The sequence below is a fragment of the Pyrus communis genome, chromosome 1 (genome assembly GCF_041283825.1).
Source record: "Pyrus communis isolate YQ-2024b chromosome 1, ASM4128382v1, whole genome shotgun sequence".
NCBI lineage: Eukaryota > Viridiplantae > Streptophyta > Magnoliopsida > Rosales > Rosaceae > Pyrus > Pyrus communis.
The window spans coordinates 16,792,127-16,818,344 of record NC_142565.1 but is presented as its reverse complement, the minus strand read 5'-3'; the positions used below and the strand labels follow the sequence as shown (position 1 = coordinate 16,818,344).

At 35.9% G+C, this 26,218-nt stretch overlaps 2 protein-coding genes and 1 long non-coding RNA gene across 5 annotated transcripts; 1 reads left to right on the top strand and 2 right to left on the bottom strand.

Annotated features, from left to right (window-relative positions):
* Nucleotides 1–10,777: 10,777 nt before the first annotated feature.
* Nucleotides 10,778–11,881, bottom strand: LOC137719895 (uncharacterized). The gene has a single exon (XM_068458887.2). The coding sequence runs from the start codon at nucleotides 11,879–11,881 to the stop codon at nucleotides 10,778–10,780; it is 1,104 nt and encodes a 367-aa protein (XP_068314988.2).
* Nucleotides 11,882–18,000: 6,119 nt separating this feature from the next.
* On the bottom strand, nucleotides 18,001–19,073 carry LOC148699274 (uncharacterized). The gene is made up of 2 exons (XM_088683881.1): nucleotides 18,627–19,073; nucleotides 18,001–18,414 (listed from the first exon to the last, which is right to left on the bottom strand). The coding sequence occupies exons 1-2, from the start codon at nucleotides 18,944–18,946 to the stop codon at nucleotides 18,177–18,179; spliced, it is 558 nt and encodes a 185-aa protein (XP_088540007.1). The 5' UTR covers nucleotides 18,947–19,073; the 3' UTR covers nucleotides 18,001–18,176.
* A 215-nt stretch (nucleotides 19,074–19,288) lies between these two features.
* On the top strand, nucleotides 19,289–23,584 carry LOC148699273 (uncharacterized). Of its 3 annotated transcripts, none has more exons than XR_015965772.1 (4): nucleotides 19,840–20,040; nucleotides 20,150–20,300; nucleotides 20,444–20,858; nucleotides 21,672–23,584. It is a non-coding gene; the product is annotated as an uncharacterized LOC148699273 (long non-coding RNA). The 3 variants fall into 3 exon arrangements; XR_015965770.1 differs by having other exon boundaries at nucleotides 20,150–20,669; nucleotides 20,757–20,858; XR_015965767.1 differs by having other exon boundaries at nucleotides 19,289–20,040; nucleotides 20,150–20,858.
* The last annotated feature ends 2,634 nt before the right edge of the window (nucleotides 23,585–26,218 follow it).

The following is a 26,218-nucleotide window of genomic DNA, read 5'->3' as shown; positions in this document are numbered from 1 at the left end:
ATCAAACTTGTTATTCAAAATAGCATAACAGATGACGCTATTTATATACTTATTTTTATTTCTCACACATTGAATGGATTGCAGAATATCAATGAACAAAAATCAACATAGGTGTGTAAAAGGTAAAAAAAACATGTGTGAATAATACTACCTAGTATAATTTGTTATCTCAAACTTATAATTATTACTGGACCAAAGTACTAATGACAATTTTCTGTTACCTTATATTTGTTTATAGATTTACTATTAAAAAAATTGTACAAGTGTACATACGATGTTTCATTTTCCTCTTTGTTTTTCTGCAATATGATGCACTATCTAAGGTCATTTGTAACGTACTTTGCACAAAAGTGTGAGACTTCTATTATTTTGGTTTTTCTGAAAATTTTCTTGTTCGTGATAGGCAAGTTCTTGAGGACTTTTTAAACAACAATCTAACATTCAAGTTGGGCTATAATGGTACATATAACCCGTTTATACAGGATTGAACTGGTGAAAACATTCATTAGATTTCTATAAACAAGATTCAACCATTGACTATCAAACCACTTAGCGGTACGTACTATGAAAGAAAAATTGGTAACATTCATCATATTTCTTTCACAACCAAAAGCGCTTGACAACTTCCGAGATGGCAGCACAACCCTTAGCATGTTGTAATTCATAGCCATTTAACGTGGATGACCACTCATCCTACTACAATTCATCCCACTACCACTCATCACACAACAACTCACCCCTCTAAACTTGGTCTAACACTCAAACAAAGAAGCACATGATGAAGACACCAAAGCATGAGTGTGGTAGGTTTTGATTTGTCATCTTACCTATTCATTTGCCTATATAAGAAAGATCAAAGTGTACGAAGATAACACATCAACAAGAGAGAAAAGAGAGGAAGAAGAGATGAGAGAATAGAGAGAGTTATCTTTGTACTCTAATCACACTGACTGTAGAGGAACCTCGTAAATATTATGTCTTGTTTCATTTATTCCACTGCACATACTGCCGATTTTACAACACGTTATCAACACGATAAGCTCTCGTGTTAGCGGAAAGCACAACGCCACAAATCCGGTGAAGCACCACCTTCCTCTCACCTCTATCAGCTGGAATCTCATAGATAAGAAAATCTTTTCATTTCATCTTCAAATCTTTGTACTACTGATTTTCTTGAAGCAACTATATATCTTGTTATATGACTGTATATCATCCTTTGCAGAAGCAAAAGGGTACAGACTCAAAATTCGTAGAAAATCTGACAGCCATATAAATAGCCTCTGAACTCCAACTTGCCGACCTCGGATTGAAATACTTTTTCATAAATTTGTTCATTAGCCCTGTATCTACAACATATCGAATGTTTAGAAAATTTTAATAGTGCGATCATTGTAGATGTTTGAAACACCAACAAGTTTCCAATTCCGCAAAAACCTAGACAACCATCTTATGAGTATCCAAAACTCCATTTTCGCTAGCTCAGATCAAAATTGTTTCTTCACGAAAGTTGTTCGGTATCCTCTTATCGATATCATACTAAAATTTGAGCTAAATCTAACGGTTTGATCTTCTCATAAGTTACAGGCACTACTCTTGACTCCAAAACTTACGGGAATCGTTTCGATTCTTTCAAAACTTACCTGAGGAGGAACACAAATTGAGACTTATTATTACTATCACTTCTTGGTTAACTAAAAGGACTTAAGAGTTGTAAAAATAAAATAAAATAAAATAAAATAAAAAGGATGAAACCAAAGGAAGTGGCATACAAAGAAAAAGAAAACAAAACAAAAATGATGGAGACTTAATCATCACCCTTTTCTATTATTGCTTTTATTTACCATGTTTGGAATTACTACCTATTGCTTTTATTTACTGTGGCTGGAATTACAACCTCTTGCTTTAAATTTTGATTTATTTATGTGAATGGTGTTGAATTAAAGCCCTTGTCACAAGCTTTATTTACTTAAAAGCAATTTATTTACTATGGCTGAAATTACCGCTTAATGATTTGATTTATTTATTGTACTTATTTATATTATGATGACTATATACAGGACCCGAAGTTCCTTGATAAGATCAAACCTGCAGCTTCTTGATCCTCATCATATAAAATGATTAGACCCAAAGTTCCATCATGCAAAGGGATCGGTCATGAAGTCCCTTGATCCTCAAGATCGGACATGAAGTTCCTTGATGAGTACCATAAGTTTGAAGTGACGCAATACCACAACTTAATTGTAATTAAGGTCATAAGAGTCTCAGTCCATAGATTTTTAAAGAATGACTAGAAATACCTTTATTCATGTAAATGATGATATAATCCATGTATATTTGCTAGAGAGTTTACATCTCAAAGTTTTGATGATTATTGCATGTCATTGGGCATTGATGTTGAACACCATGTTCCTCATATTCATACTCAAAATGGTTTAGTAGAAGCATTTACTAAGTGTATGAAATTGATTACAGATGCTTTGCTCATGAAAATGAAATTGCTAGTTTCTACATGGGGACATGCCATTTTACATGATGCATTATTAAGTTCGGTTGAGACCTGTTGCCAACCATCAATACTTTTCAGTACAACTCGTGTTTGGGCACCAGCCAATCATTACACATTTACGAGTGTTTGGTTGTGTTATTTAAGTGCCTATTGCATTGCCACAACATACGAAAATGAGGCATCAATGCAAACTGGGAATTTATGTTGATTTGATTCACCATCTATCATTCAATATTTGAAACCCTTAACTGGGGATATATTTAATGTGTGGTTTGCGGATTGTCATTTTGATAAGACAATTTTCCCACCATTGGGTGGAGAAAAGACCGTTCTAAAAGAACGACGAGAATAAAAAACCATCATAGAAAAATGACTAGAATTGTCGTGGGATGTACCCATTTTGTCTTATTTTGATTCATGAAGCAATCAATGTGAAAATGAAGTGAGGATAATTAAATGATGCAACACTATGCTAATCAAATGCCAAATGCATTTAGTGATGTACCGAAAGTGATAAGATCATATATATTAGCTGCAAGTGTGCCTACAAGAGTTGATGTCCTTGTTGGAACAAATATTGTGGCAGCAAATGATTTATTTGTTGCACACTTGAAGCGTGGCAGACCTTCAGACTCAAAAGATTCAGTCCTTCAAAAGAAGAAGAATATGGTACTACTAAACTATTGCATTCCCGAAGCATAATTGTTGCATGCTGGAAGCATGACAGTCGCCGCATGGATACACATCCCAGAAAGGACAATTCGCAGACATGGGAATGTTGATGTCTCATGCATCAAGCATGATAGGCATACAGGTTCTAATGACTCAACTCTCGGAAATGGATATTAAAATCTAAGCTCTATAATGCTCAAGATGAGGTTATGATTCGCATTCTCTAAATTATGACTGTCTTGGAAGATATAGTGTAATGCCCTTAAAGAGGTAATAGATATCCAAAGAAATGAAAAGCTTTTATGCATGCGCATGCACATGAGAATATAGGATAGCAGATTGACAATAACCAATGGTAATTTTGGTTTTTACAAGTAGCTACTAAATTCATCAATGAGCTGTGTTGATATTGAGTCCCCTTTTTTTTTTTTTCGTCGACAAAAGGAAAAATTATTGGCCAAAATGGAGAAAGGCAATTCCATTACAATTTTGTAAGAACGTGGGAAAAATGGACCCATATATATGTATATAATACAAATAGCCAAAAGATGTTGAACCAAGGAGGTTACATATGAGTATTTGTAATATAGTGAAATACACTCACATAATATGACACACAAGGTTACTAATTGAAACCTAAAATTATACTCCTGTAAATGAGTTCATATAAATGGGGAATTATATACGAAGGGTTGTGTGTCGCCCGCATCATATCTCCATAAGTAAATCCCTCAAGTATACATGGGAGCATATTGCTCTATATAAGTTCTAAAAGGAGAATGTGTCATGAAGTGTAGAAAATCCCTGAAGTATTCAACTTGCTTAAAGTAAGCCTCGGAAGGGTAAAGCATAAATTATGTACTCAATACCAATAGATGGTATAAATTGCCTTAGTGAGTACTGAAAGTCCTAGGATGGGTACTAATTTAACCTAGAAATATAACTAAATTTCAACTTAAAACTAAAGCAATTTAAGGTTTAAGTTAATCAGTTATGTAAACTAATCCCTACACAAATAGTCAAAATAAATATAAAGAGTACGCACATGATGTAGGATTTAACGAGGCAAAACCCACCACTGGGAAAATCCTCGGGCTACCAAGCCAGGAAGCACTAAGAAAGAAAGAATACATAAAGACTTACAAGAACTCATCAACTAGACAACCATACAGTTGGCAGCTTTGTCTTCTTGCTTTGCTACTCGATCTTTCATCAGTCTTCGAGTTGAAGTGGCACAATACTAACGCGATCGTCAATCACCTTTTCCTCGAACTTTGCAAGACACTAACTCGATCATGCAGAATGTTTGTATGATGAAGTGTTTGTTTGGAAAACAATCAAGTACGAAAATCACACGGCACATTTTCATAATTGACATTCAATAAAACAAATGAAACTAGCATGAAAATAATATTTTCGCTTTAAACACAATTGCTATTGAAACCACAAGATCGCAGCAACTAAAAAGTTATTTTTTTCATAAGTTAAGAGCGCAAGTTTGCTGCCAATACTAGAACCAAAGAAACATGCATATGCGGTTTACCTTTTTCCAAGAGTTTGACAACTCTTATAAAAGCTTAATGCACTAACCGACTCAAACCGATAAGAATGCAATCCATGTAATCAGATGACTCCTACCAACATCCAAACAGATAAGTCCCAATGTAAACCGATAAGTCCCAATGCAAACCGATAAGTTCCAATGCAATCAGATTAGTCTTAATGCAATTAGATTAGTCTCAATTCAATCAGATTGTTTCTTTGAAAGTGTGTTTTAATAATTAATATAGAAAGGATAAGTCATTTAAAAGAGATAAAACACACAATGGTCCAGAGTCCTATTCTAACTACAATAACATGAGATAACAAATGAATGTAGTTGAATGCATGTGTGCAAACGTACCTGAATAAGTATCTTGTTTACGTAACATCTTTGCATCGAAATTGTGAGAGACATCTTTAGACTTAAACAAATACGATTGAAAATATGTAACAAGTCTAAGCTATTACAGACTCAGGCATTTTGTCAAGAATTGCCAATTTTGCACTAACAATCTTCCCCTTTGGCATTTCCTAGACAAAACCCTCAATCACAACATTTTAGAAAAAAATATTAAAAACTTATGCACTGAAGTCTGTAATCTGCACACATCAAACAAAATCTCCTTGACGTACAAAAGATAGATGTTGCAATAAAAATAGACTTTTTTATTAAGAAATAAAAATAATCATTCAAACATCTTTTATTGTCCAAAATAAAAAAAAAAACTAAAAGAAACTCTCACAAAACTAAAATACTCTCCTAGCTAAAATCTCTCCTCCTAACTATAGTCTCTCCCCCTAACTATAGTCTCTCCCCTTTTTTGTCACAGGGAAAGCCAAAGAAGTTATAGTATCAATCATGCTTGGGCAATGAGTCTTCATCAGTAACCCTGTAGAGATCTTCCTCTGGATCTTCTTCGAGATCCACTTCAGGATGAAAGAGGGATAAGAGGAACAAGCATGTGTTCGGGGATGCGGTGGATACATTGCTCTAATTTAGAAATTCGATAGCTGATATTATTGGTAGAATTCTTAATGAAATGTTCCAACAAAGAGAATTGCTTGCGCAGATCAAGAAGATGTTGGACAACCTCGTGGGGAACATCAACAGCAGAAACAATGGAGGAAGCAGGTGGAGAAGGAAATAATTTACGAGTCACAGAGCGTGTACGAGGAGAAGAGTCGGAAGGAGTAATAATGGGAGGTTTGTCGTTCAGAGTATGAGAACGGGCAGACTTGCGTGAGGAAACCATGATGAACAGATGTTGGAGACAACGTGCAATGAGCAATTGAAAACACATCAATAAATAGGGAAAAAACAAGTATTGAGTCCAATTTCAAAGCAATAAAAAAACTAAAAAGATAATCAATGAAAAAAAATAAAAAAACACATAACATTATCTAGAATGGGAAAGGATAGAGCAAAGATAAGGAAAACAATGATTTTTTTATTTTTATTTTTATTTTTATTTTTTAAATTTTATTTAATGTCCACAGAAACATAATACAAACGAAAGAAAGCCAAAATAGTCAGGACTATAGAGATGCAATATGATTAAACAAGCCAACTCAAGAGCAACCCCTAAACTCACAAGGAATATTCTCAAATTTCACTTAAAAAGATCATTATGTGAATACCCTACCATAGGCTTGCAGAGCAATCTCATCTCCACACATCAACAAATTACCCTCAAGAGATGAAATAGGTTTTTACGAAGGGTGATAGCAGGGTGTAGGTATGAGATTAAGAAAAATAAATAGGGAGGAGATAAGTCCAAGAAGCTATAGAATCCTGTCGAAATAAAACGGAAGAGAGGTGGAGACAGAGAGAACCACTAGAGCAATAGAGAGTGCTTTGCACATTTAATATATTTGTGGTCTTCAAGTACAAGTATACCTTTGAGTGGCTTCAAAGATAAACAATTGCCATGTGTGTTATACACACGAATCTTGATTTTTCTTTTTCCCTTTTTTTTTTTTTTTTTTTTTTTGAGATAGCTTTTCTTGACTTGGAAAGATTCTGTCAGCACAAGTTTTGCTCTGCAATGGGAAACAGTCTTGGACTCTTGCCTAAAAAATTTATTCAACTGGCTTGGATTGTGGGGAGAACCAGGGTATAAGAAGTGAAGTAGGGAATATAAACTGAAGGAGAGGTTCAATAATGCGGAAAAATAATAAAGCACTGGGGTATAAGAAAAAAAAAATCGTAATTCTTATTTTCATCTCAGAAGAAAAGTAAAGAGCGATACAAAACCTCGAGAGATCGTAAAGCAAGTTCTAGAGAATTAAAAATCACATAAGATAGAGCACACAGAAACGATTAAAAGTGTATGAAAAATGCCTACACTAATTGGAGGCTCAAAAGCTCACAGGGTGCAGAGGTGCAGGTAAGAAGTCAAGTTTAATCAGAAAACATACATATAGTATTAACCACCAAGGCAAAAACATATTATGTGTAGCACGAAGCAGAGAATGCAGTGGACAAAAGTTTTGTAGACTAACAAGAATTGGACTTCTTTTGCGTTTAAGTTTAAGAAAAATTAATAACTAAGGAAGAAAAAGAAAAAGAAATGAAAAGATGAAGTTTAGAGATCATGACTTATTCCTAATGCCTTTCGAAGAGTTTTGAAACGATGAGTGTCGAGAGGCTTAGTAAACAAGTCTGCAAGTTGATGTTTAGTGGCAATAAACTCCAATATTAAAACCCTCTCTTCAACCAGAACACGAATAAAATGGTGACGAATGTCAATATGTTTGGTACGAGAATTTTGAACTGGATTCTTGGAAATGTTTATAGCACTAGTGTTGTCATAGAAAATAGAGAAGGTGCCTTGATTAATGCCATAATCACGAATCATTTGCTTCATCCAAAGCAGTTGGGTACAACAGCTACCAGCAGCGATGTATTCAGCTTTGGCAGTGGATAAGGAAACGCAATTTTGTTTCTTACTATGCCAAGCGACAAGATTGTTTCCAACATAGAAACATCCTCCAGAAGTACTTTTCCGATCATCAGCATTTCCAGCCCAAATGGCGTCTGAAAATCCAGCAATTTCAAAGTTTCAAAAGAATAATGTAAACCAAAATCAACTATGCCACATACATACGTGATGATTCTTTTGACAGCTTCCAAATGCGATTCTTTTGGATCAGCTTGATATTGTGCACATGCACCAACACTATAAGAGATATCAGGCCTACTAGCAGTAAGATACAACAAACTTCCAATCATACTCCTATAGAAGGTTTGATCAACACTTTTTCCATTTGGATCCTTGTGAAGTTTTGTGGTTGTTGCCATGGGATTGGAGACTGGTTTTGCTGAATCCAAACCAAACTTCTTAACCAGCGCACTTGCATATTTTGTCTGAAATACAAGAATACCGTTTTCAACTTGTTTGACCTGTAATCCTAAGAAAAAATTCAATTCCCCACACATACTCATTTCGAATTCGCTCTGCATAACTTCAGTGAATTCTTTGACAAGTATGTCAGATGTTGAGCCAAATACTATGTCATCCACATACACTTGAGCTATCATCACATCCTTGTTTATTCTTTTAACGAACAAGGTTTTGTCAACAGCTCCTCGTGTATATCCTTTCTTTAACAAATGGGTTGAAAGTTTTTCATACCATACTCTAGGAGCTTGTTTCAAACCGTACAAAGTTTTCTTCAACCGATACACATGATCAGGATGTTTTGGATCAACAAACCCCTTTGGTTGCTCCACGTATACTTCTTCTTAAAGTACTCCGTTTAAAAAAGCACTCTTGACATCCATTTGATATAATTTAAAACGCAGATGACATGCAAAAGCAAGTAACAACCTAATGGACTCCAATCTCGCAACAGGAGCAAATGTCTCGTCAAAATCCAAACCTTCTACCTGAGTGTATCCTTGAGCAACTAGACGAGCTTTATTTCTCGTTATGATACCATGTTCATTGGTTTTGTTCCGAAAAACCCATTTTGTTCCTATAACATTTGTTTCTTTGCGTCTGGAAACAAGATACCGTACATCATTTCTAACAAATTAATTGAGTTCCTCCTGCATGGCCATTATCCAATCATCATCTAAAAGAGCTTCCTTAGCATTTTTTGGCTCAATCTTTGATATGTAGCACGTGAAGTTTACTACAGCAGTAGTTTTGCTTCTTGTTAGTATGGTATCTTCCACGTTGCCAATAATGTTAGACTTGGAGTGATCTTTTTGCACTTGCTTGTGTCCTTTTCTCAAAGCTTTTATTGAGTCAACATTTTGGTGCACTTCAACCTGAGTAGTGGGTGACTCATCGATTAATTTACTTTGAAGGAATTCTTCATCTGAAGCAGGTTGTTCAGTACTTAAGGAGGAGTCATTCACAACAACATTAATGGACTCCATGACATTTTTAGTTCTCTTGTTGAGCACTCTATATGCTCTATTAGTGAGAGAGTATCCTAGAAAAATTCCAATATCACTTCGTGAATCGAATTTTGCTAACATTTCCCTATCTCTATAAATGTAGCATATACTTTCAAACACTCTCAAATGCTTCACGTTTGGTTTCTTTCCTTTCCAAATCTCATATGGTGTGCACTTTGTACCAGGTCGAAGATAGACTCTATTTGCAGTATAGCAAGTGGTGATGACTGCTTCAGCCCAAAAATGACTTGTCAAACGAGCACTAGTCAGCATGACACGACTCATGTCAAGCAACACACGATTTTTCCGTTCAACAACTCCGTTTTGTTGAGGAGTGATTGGAGCAGAAAAATTATGAGCAATTCATTTTTCATCACAAAACTCAGAAAATGATGTGTTTTCAAATTCAATTCCATGATCGATTCTGAGTTTTATCACACGATCATTTGAAGCAACTCTATCATTTTGAATTCTATTCAACAAGCCACAAAATGCTTTGAACGCATCAAATTTATCACGCAAGAATGCAACCCAAGTAAAACGTGAGAAATCATCCACCAAGACAAGAATATATTTCTTTCCCCCAATACTTTCGGTCTGTACCGGTCCAACCAAGTCCATGTGCATCAGCTCCAAAGGTCGTGAGGTTGAGATGTAGTTTATTGACTTGTGTGAACTCTTTGTTTGCTTTCCCACTTGACGTTCTCCACAAATTCCAAGTTCTCCAGCCAACATTGGTAAACCTCTCACATATTCCTTCTTGGAAAGCTTGATCATATCCTTACAATTCATATGGCCTAATCTTTTATGCCATAAATCCAAAACATCATCAGTTGCTTTGTTGCATATATTTGGCACATGTGATTCATTTGCATTCACACAATAACAATTGTCTTTAGACCTTTTTCCTTCAAAAATGTCTATCCCACTAGCAACTTTCACACAACATTTCAACTATTGAACAATAATTCAGCATCATCATCATCACAAATTTGACTGATCCTAATTAGGTTAGCTTTAAGTCCATCAACTAACATGACATCTTTTAAGCATGGAATTCCTAGAGTTTTGATTTCTCCTTTTCCAACAATCCTTGCTCTTTTTCCATCTCCGAAAGTGACTGCTCCATTTTTACAATCCTCGATGAAGGTTGTGAACCATCTTTTGTCTCCAGTCATATGCCTCGAGTAGCCACTGTCGAGATACCAAGTATCAGACTAACAAGTTGAGAGGGCAGTAAAAGCCACCAAACATGTAAGATTGTCTTCATCAGATGATGGTGACATCTTATCCAATAAGCAAACTTGAGTCTCTTTTCTTCTCCATACTTGTTTTAAGTTTGGGGTGATGGAATTGAGCATTATTTTTGAAATTCATTTCATTCGCTTCGGATGAGCAACAAATCTCATTTTGAGATTTGATTTTCTAGACATCCAATGGGTGGTGTGCTTAGTTCGATCTTCCTTTCGAAGTTTGTTACATCTAGGTCTGATATGTCCTATTTTTCCACAGAAGTGGCAAGTAGGAATGAAAGTTTTTGACCTAATGAAATTTCTTGGATCAACAAAAGTGCTCACAGAATTTGGCTTATTTGTAGTGGTACACGAATTTCCAAAGGGTTCATCACTACTTTCTTTCCTGCTTGGTTCTTATAAAGCTTTGACAAATTTAGTAACAGAAGAGGAAGAACTTCCAGTCACATTAAAATCAAAACCTAAACCACTTCTATCACCTGAATTTTTTCCATAGCTTAACATTTTGTCAAATTTTCTTGATCCAATACTAAACTCTTCAACCTTCTTTTTCATACCTCTTAATTCATTTTTAAGGATTTCGTTGTCTGATGCTAGCATAAGTAGTTTTTCCAACATTGACTCTCGTAGCTTCTCTGCATGTTCCATTTGAGATTGATGCTCAATCTCTACTTCCTTCTTCTCGCTTTCAAGCTGCACAAGTTTATTTTTCAGTTCATCATTTTCTTTCTTCACTTTCATGGTGATATCATAAAGTACAGTATACTTTTGTAGGACTTCTACGGAATCAGGTTCTTCAACTACCGAGTCATCAGTCTGATATCCATCCAAGATTCCAACAAACGCAACCACTTCATCATCATCTTCAGATGTCGTGTCCTTCTTTGAATCACTGTCACTCCAAGTGGAGGTTAACGCCTTGTTCTTTTCATCCTTCAGCTTTTTAAGAGTATTGGCACATTCATAAGCATGATGTCCATACCCTTGACATTCAAAACACTTGTCTCTGTCATTTGAACTTTTCTTTTCACCAAGTTTGACAAACTTAGAAGAATTTCCATGAGAGACATCTCGAGAACGAGGAACTTTGGAGTTTGAATCAAAGTTGTTTCGATTTTCACGTCCCCTGGAACTTCTGAGTTTCAAAAATTTCCTAGCTTGTTTGGTGAGAAGAGCAAATTCATCTTGAGTCAGGTTTTCAAATGAATCCTCATTCACTTTTTCATTATTGACTTTGAAGGCAACATTTTTTCCCTTCTTGACTTCGGTAAAGTCAGACTCATATGTTTGTAATGATCCAATCAATTGTTCTAACTTGTAAGTGCTTAAATCTTTCGATTCTTCTATAGCTGTCATTTTCGCATGAAACCTTGAAGGGAGAGATCTTAGAATTTTCTTAACAACTCTATGTTCAGGAATGCTGTCACCAAGATTGTGACAACCATTTACAATTACACTAAGTTTAGCATAGAAGTTAGAAAAACTCTCATCATCTAGCATTTTGATATTTTCAAATTGCGTGATAAGATTTTGAAGCTTGGATTCTTTGACAGTGGAGTTACCTTCATGAGTAACTTCAAGAATATCCCAAGCTTCTTTCGTTGTTGTGCATTTACTAATGTAGTTAAATTGCTCAGGCGAAACGGCAGTGAATAACGCATTCAATGCTCTTTGATTGAATGTGCTAATGCTGCGTTCATCTTCACTTCATTGTCTTCTAGGCTTAAGCATAGAAATAGTTACAAAAGATTGTCCTTCGCCTTTTGTTTCACTAACTGTTAGAGGTTCCCAGCCTTCTTCAACCGCAAGCCACACTCTGTCGTCAAGCGTCTAGAGAAATGATTTCATCTTTGCCTTCCATGCAGCATAGTTGTCTCCATCAAAATATGGTGGATGAGAAACTGAACCTATAGCCCTATTCATCCTAGACTACCCACAAATCTCACTAGGTATTTTTAGTGACCTGCTCTGGTGCCAATTGAAAGTCCTAGGATGGGTACTAATTTAACCTAGAAATATAACTAAATTTCAACTTAAAACTAAAGCAATTTAAGGTTTAAGTTAATCAGTTATGTAAACTAATCCCTACACAAATAGTCAAAATAAATATAAAGAGTATGCACATGATGTAGGATTTAACGAGGCAAAACCCACCACTGGGAAAATCCTTGGGCTACCAAGCCAGGAAGCACTAAGAAAGAAAGAATACATAAAGACTTACAAGAACTCATCAACTAGACAACCATACTAGTTGGCAGCTTTGTCTTCGCGCTTTGCTACTCGATCTTTCATCAGTCTTCGAGTTGAAGTGGCACAATACTAACACGATCGTCAATCACCTTTTCCTCGAACTTTGCAAGACACTAACTCGATCATGCAGAATGTTTATATGATGAAGTGATTGTTTGGAAAACAATCAAATACGAAAATCACACGGCACATTTTCATAATTGACATTCAATAAAACAAATGAAACTAGCATGAAAATAATATTTTCTTTTTAAACACAATTGCTATTGAAACCACAAGATCGCAGCAACTAAAAAGTTAATTTTTTCATAAGTTAAGAACACAAGTTTGCTGCCAATACTAGAACTAAAGAAACATGCATATGCGGCTTACCTTTTTCCAAGAGTTTGACAACTCTTATAAAAGCTTAATGCACTAACCGACTCAAACTGATAAGAATGCAATCCATGTAATCAGATGACTCCTACCAAAATCCAAACAGATAAGTCCCAATGTAAACCGATAAGTCCCAATGCAAACCGATAAGTTCCAATGCAATCAGATTAGTCTCAATGCAATTAGATTAGTCTCAATTCAATTAGATTGTTTCTTTGAAAGTGTGTTTTAATAATTAATATAGAAAGGATAAGTCATTTAAAAGAGATAAAACACACAATGGTCAAGAGTCATATTCTAACTACAATAACATGAGATAACAAATGAATGTAGTTGAATGCATGCGTGCAAACGTACCTGAATAAGTATCTTGTTTATGTAACATCTTTGCATCGAAAGTGTGAGAGACATCTTTAGACTTAAACAAATACAATTGAAAATATGTAACAAGTCTAAGCTATTACAGACTCAGGCATTTTGTCAAGAATTGCCAATTTTGCACTAACAAGTACTATCATTATGATATTGTTGCGACACACTAAATCTCTTGCAATAGTTGATGATATTAGATTGGAACTCCTGAAGAGTCTAGAAATATTATAAAGTGTTGAGATAAATATTGTCTCGAGCTGCAGATCGAACAATATGCCAACACGAATCTTATCAATGATGTTTATGATATTAAGGAACCATATGGATTCAAGATTATGAGTTGAATAATCAAATGATTAACCAATATTTAGACACTAAGATCATTTATCTTTGTGAGGGTAAAAATGAATTGATATTTGGTCCAGAAGTACCACTTCTTAGTGAAGTATCTGCTTTATTGTATTTAGCACAATATATTGGAATGAAATGAAGCTTATCTATTGATTTATATTCTTGAAACTAGAATATTTCATCATTCACTCATTTATTTATTGATTATGAAACCATAAGTTTCCATAGGTTTCAATATCTAACAAGCTAGAATAAAAGTTTTTAGGCATAAAGGAGGAAATTTTTATACATACATCACTTGGCAGAGCCCCAGAAGGAGGAGGCACTGGAGACAGATCATGTGAAGCTTCAAGTACTTGGTAGAACCTTAGAAGGGGGAGGCACTGGAGATTGATCATGTGACGATTCAGTACTTGGCGAAACTCCAGAATCAAGAGGCATCAGAGATTGATTATTTGGAGCCTCAACACTTGATAAAACTTCAGACAATGAAGGCAAATGGTGCCTTTGGAATAAAGCCACAAACCTCTGATGGTCACTTTGGATCTAACTTTCGGATTCCTGCAGCTAGTCAAACTTTCTTTTCATGCTCGTTAAGTAATTATTTGCAAGTATGTGCAACTCTCTATTTTTGTTCTTGAACCCTCTGATCTCTTGTCTAAGACTTGCCACCTCAGCCATTAATGATTCGACTTGGTCAGTTCGAGCAAGTAGATGTTGCTTCATATTGGATGTAGAGCTCACACACTGAACACTGAAAGCTAGAGAGTCTTGAACAACCAATTCATCATACTGTTTTGAAAGTATACTGTTATCCTTGGGAGTGAGAAGATTCCTAGCTACCACTGTAGCAGTTATGTCATTGTTCATCACAGAGTCCCCAACCGTAAGAGGACCATTAGTGGATAAGAAGGATGTGGTCCATATATTATCTTTAGAAGACATGTTTGCATCTTCCACAACATTCAAATTGAAATGACGGTCAGATAGGCAAGCCATTTTCATAAATGATGAAGGAAAATGAGGTCAGATAAATTAAAATCTCATAAATGCAAAAAGGGGAAATTTCTATAGGCAGCAACTTTTCTAGTGTGCATTTTGAACACTATTGATGCCTCTATAAAAGAAGAGGCAACAGGTCCACTTGTTAAAAAATCAAATAGGCATCGCTCTCCGAATTTCAAAAGCTAGATTTTCTTGAATAAAGTATGTTGACACTTTTTAGACGCAATCTCAACTTTTCGAATATCACGGGCAACTTTGTCAAAGATCTCTGACAAAGTTGAAAGGCGTGAATTTTACAGTTCCAATTACACCGCTATTGTCGACAAGCGTAAAGGAACAATATCACTACTTGTTTAAATCCCTATATACATCGACCTTTGTCCTCCATTGCAAAACAGACCTACAAGAATGCCCAACTCTTCCTCCTCTCCAAGAGTACATTTTCAATGAAGCGTCTCGAAATACTCAGTTTTCTTCCTCTCAAACACTCAAACACATTCTTTTCAGAATTCTAACTTTGGCATCGAAGATTTTTCGCCCAAAGCCCCCATTCCTAATTCATCGTGGGCACGTGAGGCTTTTGGCCTTAATCTTAGGTGTCATTATTTTGCAGGTGTAGATTCGTCAATCAAGGAAAGGCAGAAATTTGCATCCACAGGTTTCATTCAAATGATATGTAGTTTTATTAAGTGGTGATGTGCCTTTTGCAAAAGCTTTATATGTTTTTGATGTTGAGGCACATATCTTCATGAAACAAAGCTTTCAATTCTATATGAGTTCATAGTCATTACTTGTTAGAGATAGAGTTTTTCCCCTAAGACTTTATTAAATATCTTTCGAGTCGTGTCTTGAGGGTACATAATATATAAGGTTTGCCAGTGTCCGAAAATTGTGGTGCTTTGACCTTGATTATAGATTGTTGAATTCTGAGAGACAGACGCCTATCAACTACAAGGTTTGCATAAATTGTTTTAAATAATCCATGTGGAAAACGACAGTGCTTGAGTCATTTATACTTGTTAACCCTAAAAACTACCAAGGTTACATGGTGTGCAGGCCAAATAACTAATAAGCTAACTACGTCTTTCAGTTATGTGCAGGGTGTGCCAACTAATTGGCCAAGCTTGGCCAGGGAATAAATTATTTTGATGTCGCATTAGGCGTGCTGTTGACTTCTCAATCTTGCGATTGCGTCGAGGAAGGAACACGTCTCGGCCTTCGGTTCTAGAGGCTGAAGATAAGGCTGCTAGTTCTACAAAGTTCACAAATCGTCGGTGCCAGGTTCAGTCACGGTGATTATATTCGTAAGAGTATAAGCACGCCAAACTGGCACCAGACTATATGGACACAAATACCTGAATGAGATAAATGTCTTGATGGTAAATGTGGTTCGGTCATCGGAATGTTGAACTCTAAAAGATACTTGTGAATATCCAATCATAAAACAAAACTTGGCTTTCAATGTGTCGAGCCCAATAACCTTTAACACCTTACTTCGCTGAGAAGGCTAATGAGATGATCTCTACCAACAAGGATTCAGAAATCCTTGTCAATCGAGTCTTGGATAAATAATCGGTCGGCCTTGAAGCAATGTTGTCTATCCAAACTGAAGATGCTTCTCGATCGGCTGACTATACGGCTCCAATGATGTTTATCCAAACTGAAGATGTGTTGTGGGAAGAAAGGGGAAGAAGATAAAATCTCAAAGGTTGTTGAGAAGTTTTGCGCATGATAATTTGTGTGTTGAATTGGAGGAGCTTTGAATGATGCACTCATTTCTCTATTTATAGCAGTGAATCCCCTCATGGCCGAACTAGAAATAGACTAAAATTCGAACTCCTCAACCTAATTCGATCAGGTTTCGGCCAATCCTAATTCCTATAGGACTTTGAACTAAGCTTTTTAACAGATTCATCCCCTAATTCTCAGCATTTTTTAGCCTTAAGACTCCTTATTGCACTAGAACTTGACCAACTCACCCTTATCCAAACCAAACCTCTTCCTAATAAGATTTGGCCAACCTTGACTAGACATCCCATAACAAGATTCTAGATGAATACTATTGGGCTGAGAATGACTCTAAGCTCGACCCAAAATAACATTTTGGGCCCAAGATTGCCCCTTTGCTTCTAAGGTCTTCGACCTACAAGCCTTGGCCGAGCCTCAACCTTGAAGAAGCGAAATAAACCCTTAGCATATTCCTTCTAGAAATCTAATGAACATTGCAAGCCTCGAATACTCCAAACGTCCAAATGCATTTATTAAGCATGGTCTTTCACCCATCAACTTCTCTGACAACACTACACCACTCGACACGTGGCAGCTCCTCATCACAACCGTCCATCTTCAACCATGCATGCCCTTACATTTGAGGCATGCAAGCACTAAAATGTCCATTCGCCATAAACCTCGCTGTCACACGCAATCGTGCATCCTCAATTCGCAAACTTTTTGGCCTCTTCACAGGGATTTTCAAATATCTGTCATGATTACAAAACTCTTTGGTCGAATTTACCCCTTATTGTTTTAAAATTAAACTGTTGATTTTCTTCCGAAATGCCTATAAATACCCAGCCCAAATTCAATTGACCTTTTACGCTTTCAAATGTCTAGAATTTCTTGCCATTTACTTTCAACCCAGAAAAGAAACCAAATCTTAAAACCTAGAAAACCTTCAAGTCTTCATCAATGGGCACCAACACCTTCATCACCAAGCTCACCGAGGAATGCGACAAGTGCCGGGATTTTATTGATCAGAATACATCAAAACCCTCCGATTTTAAGGTGATTCTAGTGCTACCCACCAAATTCTCAACCCACTTTTCAAGGATGACGTCCTAGAAGTCATCATCGAGATGATGAAGGCCCACTGTCCCAAACCCTTGTTCTAAGGGTATGATTGGTCGAAGTGGGAGTTGACCAAACCCTATGGAGTTTGGCCCTCGACCACTACGACATGGACAACTTGGGTCACTTGAATGGAACAACGCTTTGGCGATGAGTGGAGAACTCTAGGCATCTTTGATGCCATTAAACTCTCGACTATCGAGATAAGCATGGACTGAGAGCTCATGATGGCCGCCTTGAGTTTTTGGTGCTTGACTACCAACACGATAGTCCTTCCCCTCAACCCTATCGGTTCAATTGTACTAAACAACATAGCCATACTTAGCACTTCTCCATCCAATCTCTCCGATTGGGGTGGCTGTGTTTGATGACTTACACGATTAGGATGGTCAATGGTTCGACCTTTCGATATAACAAACAAAAGAAAGAAGGTTATTATTCATCAATGGATTGAATAGCTTCCCATGAGATCACTGATTACTGAAGTATAAAACCAAATCAATGCATATTTATACAAGTTTACAATGAATGATAGAAATGTTTAAGCCAAAAACGCCTTAACTGGACTAATTTAAGCATTAAACAAAAAAGATTATTAAAGCTCTGCATGAGCAGCAGGAGTCTCTTCATGCGGAGAGGCCACCGTCTCCTTTACCTTTTCTTCTGTCTTATGCACGGTCTCTCTCACAGCTTCGCCTGCAGATTTAGCCGATTCCTCCACCGTTTGTTTGCTTGTTTTGAAACTCTTCTGTGCTGCCTCTTTCACTTTTTCTCTCATCCCTTGAGCATCGCCTTCGCTTCCCTTTGCATTTTCTTTGTCTCTGCCCCTGAAACTGATAAAAACTTCACAAACCCCCTTTGTTTTCTATTTTTCTTTAGTTTGGATCATAACAAGACTTGGAACCTCTTTCAACATTATATAGATAAATATCATTTTGTATAAAACTTTTCGAGAATAGCCGGAGAAAAGGAAAATAGGGTTATGTTTGAGAAGATTGGATAATAATGATAGAAAGCATTGGATATTAAAAGTTACTAAACTTACTCTAAATTTGGAGGGGAAAATTGCAACTGCATGTCGTTTATGATGGTTTTAACTTTGTCCCATGCATTTTGATGAGACTTTTGGAGGACAGATATTGTTTCATAGAGCGTAGACATTGTATCTTGCATTGTTCTTCCAAAAACAGTTTGCTGATCTGCTTCCTCATTCTTTTCAACCCCCGGTAGCGCTTCCCCGATCATTTTTGGAATCTGGAGCGAGACGATGATGAACCAGAAAAGAAAGAGTGCTGTTCTTCTGCTAAATCTGTCCATGCCACCAAAATAATAGGAGATCAATTGGGTTGTTTGAGATCTGAACATTTTCTAGGCTTGTAGCTGATACATTTACGCTAACGTGGGGTTAGTTTCTTGCATGTAGGATTCCACATTTGAACTTGTCAATCATGGTTGACGTGTAATAATACGACAGTAATTTATGGCTTGCAATTTAAATTGACTTTGTGAAAGAATGTCAGCTACAAAGTATATTATATATACACTAAAAGAGAAAATAGCCTAAAACACTGTTCATAAGCACAGTGTTCTTCCGTTTTTGCCCTTCTTGATTTTCTGTTATTTCATGTATGCCCCTGATATCCACGTGTCCTCTGCTTCTATGAGATGTCGATGCGTTGCATGGTTCAAGAAGTTCTCGAGCCTTCCTCTTTTAATTTCAATTTCGATATCTGCCTCACAAAAGCTCTTCGTGCTCTGATGGCTCTCCGATCTCTAGTTCTCTCTCTCTCTCTGTGTCTCTCTCTCTCTCCCTTTCTTGCTAAAAACCTTGATTAGCAACCTGAAGTGAGAAACTCAGTTTTCTCTTCCTTCCTGCTCGATTTGATTCGAACAAAAAATCTCTTGCACGAATTCAATTTTCTCCCCCATCACCGATTTCGACTGCATGCACAACTATCAAGCCCTAGAATCCAACCGAACTCACTCCCTTCAAGCTCGTTTCTGCTTTTCCACTCGCTGCCCAGAAAATCAAGTTCTCAAGGTTAGATGTTTCATCAATTTCCTCCCCCTCAAAGATTATTTTGGTCTTTCGTGCATACTGATTTTTTATTTCTATTAATTTTGGTTGTGTGATTAATGATTTTTGTTCTTAATTTTACTAAAAATTTTGAGTTTTTCTTTCTGTTGTTTCTATGGTTTTTTGTTCTGCATATTTCAATTACTCTCTCTTGCTGAGGAACTACCGCAACCACTATGGACTTCAATCATTTTCTAAAACCTTTTGTACTCATGGTAAGTTATTCTAGGTTTTATTCCATATTCAGATCATCCCCAATTTCAAAAGTTTAGGGAATTGGTTCGTTTCCGTGTTGCATGTTTAACATTCTTTTGTTTGATGCTGAGTTGAGGCTATACGAACTTGAATCGTTGAGGGTAGGCTTGAATTTGGCCAAATTTGGGTAAGAACCGTTAAAGTCTAATCCTAATTTTCTATAAAATTCCCTGTATATTTATTATTTGTTTCCAACAGCAGGTAATCAGGAGTTTTATTTGATCTTCTCCATGCAGGACTAGAAAGACCTTGGAATCACACAGTAAATCAATAATGCAAATGGACAGATGCCATCAGAGCACTCTGCTATATCCCGAACATGATTTCGTACATCTGCTATATGCTATATCCCGAACGCTTATCCACTTACTGCCTATTACTATGGAGGTAAAACTTATGGCTGAACTCTTTTTGCTTGAGATTAGTTTATTGGTGGATTATTAGATTCTCTTGAAATTCATGTGTAATTTTTAAAAATGAAATTGATGTGTGTTCATGAGAATTTGTATGAGTTTTGGCATGATGTGCAGTTTGAATTATTTCTTTCTACTTCCATTCAAGACTTTTAAAATGAAGCTTCTCCTGATGGTAATTTCATCTTTTATAGCCTCACCTTCACATCATTCATCACTGAATTTGTTAATATAAGTTTATAGTCAAATAATCTTCCTGGTCAATTGTTAAAACACAGGAAGAAAGAAAGCAGCCTACAATTTTATAAACTATAGTCCGTATGCCTTTTTAATGGTATCAATGGTAAGTTGACAGTTAATGTAATTTCACACTTTCATTATATTGTGCATTAAGTTTATAATTAACTTTATATTTTGTTTTTTTCTATAGAAGGCACCCTTCTCAACAGCAAAAGTCAATTAATTTAACAACTATGAAAGCTCTTAAAAAATCTTATTAATGGTTGTAACAGCATTGATAGCCACTAGAAAAGTAAGAACAATTTCCTTCATAATAATTATTACCATAAATCATTGGTCTACAATTTTTCTTTTCTTTTGCAATTATTGCTTTCTTTGATTGAATGAATTTTTTTTTTTTTTCCCATTGCAAATATGAATCTTTGCCATTTGTAAATGTTTTTATGCATAATTTACAAAGTTTATTTTCTGGAAATTTTGTAGTCTATAGTATGCATATTCATTGAATAATATATGACGATTCCTTTACAGCACCACAGGCCATGCGGCTTCTAGAACCGGTGAGAAATTGCAGCTCCCTTGGGCTCGATCCATTTTGGATTTTTTTTTTGGGGGGGGGTCTGATTTGGAAGAAAAGAAAAAGAAATAAATTGATGTGGTGTTTAATTTAATTTAATTTAATTTTTATTCTTGCATGTTTGATTTGTTTTGAATTTTTGCATGTTTGATTTATTTATTTTTTATTAATTTTCACTTTTTTTTTTGTTCATTGCAGGCTTACAATGTTTGATTCATTTCTATGGGATGAGTTGTTAATTTTTCCTCTATTTATTCATGTTGTTTTATGAATGCTTAAATGTTTTGTATCTAATCTTACTAACTCTTTGAGTGTATTTTTAACAATGGTTGCCACTATTTTTTCCTGTTAATTTTCGAGTCTCTGTGGTTTTCACTGCAAACTTTGGACATCGATCTGTTTTGTTAGTGGTTTGATGTGTTTTGTGTTGTGTTTTTTAGTCAATTGACTCTATTCAGATGATTAATTCCCATGGTTTTCATGCCATATTGTTTGAATTTATTATAACTATATTTCATTTTGTTGCAGCGATATCCTCATATAAACAACAAGTGGAAGGTTTACGGGACATTAACCAATCAGTTGAGATATTAGTTCGTTTACTTTTTGCTGTCCTTGGTTAGAGTGAGAAAATGTTTTGGTACTTTATGGTTTTGAATTTGTAGTTAGGAAGATTTAACAATACCTTTTTTGTTTGCTTTACTTTGTTACATCTCGATAAATGCAGGTTCAGCAACAAGTCGCTGAAATTATCACTTATATAGTCTCCATTGCAAAACAGTAGTACTTTTGGTTTGCTTTCTGTGTCTCCTTCACTGTTTCTATTTTGTGGATGTACAGAAGTTTCTATGTCTCCTTCACTGTTTCTATTTTGTGGATGTACAGAAGTTTCTGTGTCTCCTTCACTGTTTCAACCCTAGCATTTAATGGTGTGATATTTTTAATTCTCATCATCTTCAGTGCAAAAGTTTGTGTGCAAGTTTTTTGTTATGGTTTTATTTTTCTGTATGCATTATGTTTATCCTGAGCCAAAGGTTGCTAATCTTTTATTGATGAGTGTGTGTTGCTTGGTCTCCAATGATTGTTTATATTTACCAAGGGTTAATGAGAGGAAAAATCCATGCCAATAACTTGGAATGAACCTCCACCAAATTGTAGGGAATCCGATTAAGATGCTTAAGCCTCTGGGTGGAACTCCCACAGCTCGGACCTCCTCATGAAAATTCCGCTTTTTAATTTGGGTTTTTCTTAATTTTTCAATTCATTGGTACTTTTTTTCTCAAGAAAGTGAATATACTGCATATGGGAGGGGAAAGGGTATTTATTTATTTAGTTATTGAAATTTGAATGCAAACTATTCAATGGTTGCGGTGTTCTGGATCATTAAGTTATGTAAAAATCAGTCAGAACTGTGCTCAACTTGAAAATGTTGAACAATTTGGTCGGGTTTTCACACAGTATTGTAGGATTGTGTAGTGTTAGGCATTGCAAGTCTGAATGATGTTTTCCATTCGTGTGATCTGTGTTGACATACTGTGTAATCCACTTGAGCTCTTTTAGTGTTTTTGTATGAAACTTATAGTTGTCGGAGAGTTTTAACCATCCTTTGAATTAGTGTCCTCGATCAGGCCTAATTTGTTAAACCCTTTCCAATATAAGCAAAGAATTTTAGTGGTTTCAGGCCAAAGCACGAGTTTTGATGTTAACATGTTTTGTAACACTACTCTATGTAATCCAGAAGATGAAAACACAGAGAATCTGCATATCATGGTTAAATATTATTAGTAAGTCTTGACATTCCAAAAGATTGCTGCATTTTCATTTCGGAACTTCATAGCCTCTCTTCTTAGTAAAATGAATTAACCAATATTGTTTTTTCTTTATTATTTGGTCGTTTGGTAATTGTTGAGTGACTAAGTATTACTTACCAATTGCAACAAATCATTGCACTTTTAACTACTGGAGGTCTGAATGTTGTGTTATGGTGCATATATCTCTATAATCATCAGGTAAGAATGGTTTTCATGAAATTAATACTTTTTAAAAAAGCTTTCATTTCGGTATAAAAAAAATAAATAAATTCATTTGCAGAATGAAGATGGGGATGGCGTCTCCATATTGAGGGGCCAAATAGCATGATTGTGGACTGTTTTGGTTCTTTATTGAACATTGGGATGTAAAAATTTTGACGTGGATTACACATTTAACTTAGTTTTAAAACCCGCAACATCGCGCGGGTTCGATTTCTAGTTATAACTAATCTTCTGGATCTCTACCATGTTATTCAGATGTAAGTCCCATTGTGAAGTCTCATTGTAATGTATTTGAGGTTTTTTTTTTTCTCCTCCCTTTCGGAGCCTAAACTTTGAATTGTGTCCAAATGTGATGCTTGAAATAATAATAGTAGTACTAAAGTATCAAATGAAACTTGGAACTGCAAACGTGTGTGTTGTTAAATTAGTTAGAACGTCTATGCTCCCCACTATTCACCCGAGTTTGAATTTGGATTCTTGAACATTTACCGACTTTGGTATTAAAAAAAATATTTTCAAAACAAAACAATCAGATTTGAAAAGTGATAGACCAACGACCGATCCGACCGTTGAAAGCTAATGATCGCTCAGTGGAGTCGAACAAACCGTCAGTATGTTACGAAATTTAATTTTGCGGTACCTTTTTTGAAGGTATAGAGGTCTCCGTTTGGTTTTAAACGTTAATGTTCCACAGCTAACTCATAGGGCCATTTGGTGGGCGGGATGAGATTGGGTTTTAGGGAAAAGATTGGATTGGCAGGGACATATAAGATAAGACTTATAACTTATGTATAAGGATAAGTTAGATAACTCACTCTATTCTAGATTCATAACTCAACATGTTTAGTTCTGTGCATTTCACATTTTGACACAACAAACAAAGAAATGAACTCAAGTCCATTTTAATTGGTTAAAACCTATCCCAACCAGCACACCCATAAAAGACTTTAGAAACATGTTCTAAAGGCTTGAATATCAATTCAAATTGAAAAAAGATGTTTCATATGAAGTGGGAAGTGGGGCCTCTTAACAAAGATTGTAAACCAAGTGATACATAGTTTTGAATGGCTTCAGTACCAATTCAGAAAGGGTGTAAACCAAATGATACATAGTTTCGTATGGCTTCAATACCGATTTAGAAAGGACACCTAATCATTTATATAGAGATTATTTCTAGAAGAAATAACTACTACAATTCATTCTCTACGTCCTCCTACAATTCATTCTCTACGTCCTACATTTATTTTCAAAGACAATAAACTCTAGAAACTAAATTTTGCAACTTTAATCTCTAGAAACCTTTGAGCTCTTATTGTGTTTGTTTCAACTTATAATAAGTGATATATAAGTGAAATGCATTTATCTATCAATGAATCAAGGTACGTTGCATATTGTCCACGATATTTATAATTAAGGGTTATTATACAAAATGGTTCCTGAGATTTGCATGATCAATAGAAATGGTCCCTGAGATTGAAAATCAATAGAATACTCTCTGAGATTGTCCACCATCCATGATTTTGGTCTTTCCGTTAAAAACTCTTTGGGAAATTTTCAAAACTTCGTAACTCAATCGAATCTTAATCAAATTCGACCCATAATATATCAAAATGAAGATAAGAAAGTGTGGAACAAGATTATAATATTTGGAAGCCCAATTATTGTCAGATATGGCCAGAAAATAGCCTGAAAGGTGACTGGTCCGCGGGAAAACTGGAAAACTCGCCGGAAATTGGGTAAACTTTAAATGTTCATAACTTCTTCAATACTCAACGAAATCGAGTGATTCAAAAACGAAAATCATACTTCTCGATGAGACTAAGAGAATGGTATCTTTATTTACTGCTAACTCACCGTGGTTTGGCCGGAAAACTGCTCAAAAGTGGCTAACTCGAAAATGGTTAGCCACTTTCGAGCCGTTGTCCGACCAAACCACGGTGAGTTAGCCTTCGAAAAAGGTACCATTCTCTTTGTCTCATCAAGAAGTATTATTTTTGTTTTTGAATCACTCGATTTGGTTGAGTATTGAAGAAGTTATGAATGTTTAAAGTTTACCCAGTTTCCAGCGAGTTTTCCAATTTTCCCACGGACCAGTCACCTTTCAGGCTATTTTCCAGCTATTTTTGGCAACCATTGGGCTTCCAAATGGTATAATCTTATTTTAAACTTTCCTATCTTCATTTTGATATATTATGGGTCGAATTTGGTTAAGAAACGATTGAGGCACTTTTCCCCATAAAGATAATGCTTCCAAATCTTCAAAGCAAAAATAATGGTTGCCGACTCAAGATCATGAGTAGGATAATTCATCTCGTGAGGCTTTAATTGTTGCAGTGCATACGCAATCACCCTGCCATGTTGCATTAACACATAACCCAAACCATTCAAAGAAGCATCACTATAAATCTCGAAATTCCCACTGTCATCCGGAAGTGCCAACACAGGTGCATGAGTGAGGCAATACTTCAGCTGCTGAAAACTGTGCTCACAATTGTCACTCTCCTCGAAATTAACTCCTTTCTTGGTTAACCTCGTCAATGGCAAGGCTATAGCTAAGAAACCCTTCACAAAACGTCAATAATAGCTGGCTAGACAAAGAAAACTCCGTACTTCCATGACAGTATGAGGCTATTCCCAGTTCTCTACTACAGCTACCTTCTAAGGGTCTACACGAATACCCTGGATTAATATCATGTGTCCCAAGAACAACACTTAATCTAGCCAAAATTGACATTTACTAAATTTAGCATACAATTGATGTTCCCTCAACTTCTTCAGAACCAAAGTGAGATGTTCAGTATGCTTCGTCTTGGATTTGGAATATACCAAAATACCATCGATGACCATAACGAGTCTGAAACGTTGTCTTTAGAACATCCCCATGCTTGATCTTCAACTGATAATACCCAGATCTCAGATCAATCTTTGAAAACACACAAGCACCTCGAAGCTGGTAAAAAAGATCATCAATACGAGGCAATGGATAACGATTTTTAATCGTTACCCGGTTCAACTGTCGATAATCAATACACAGCTTCAGAG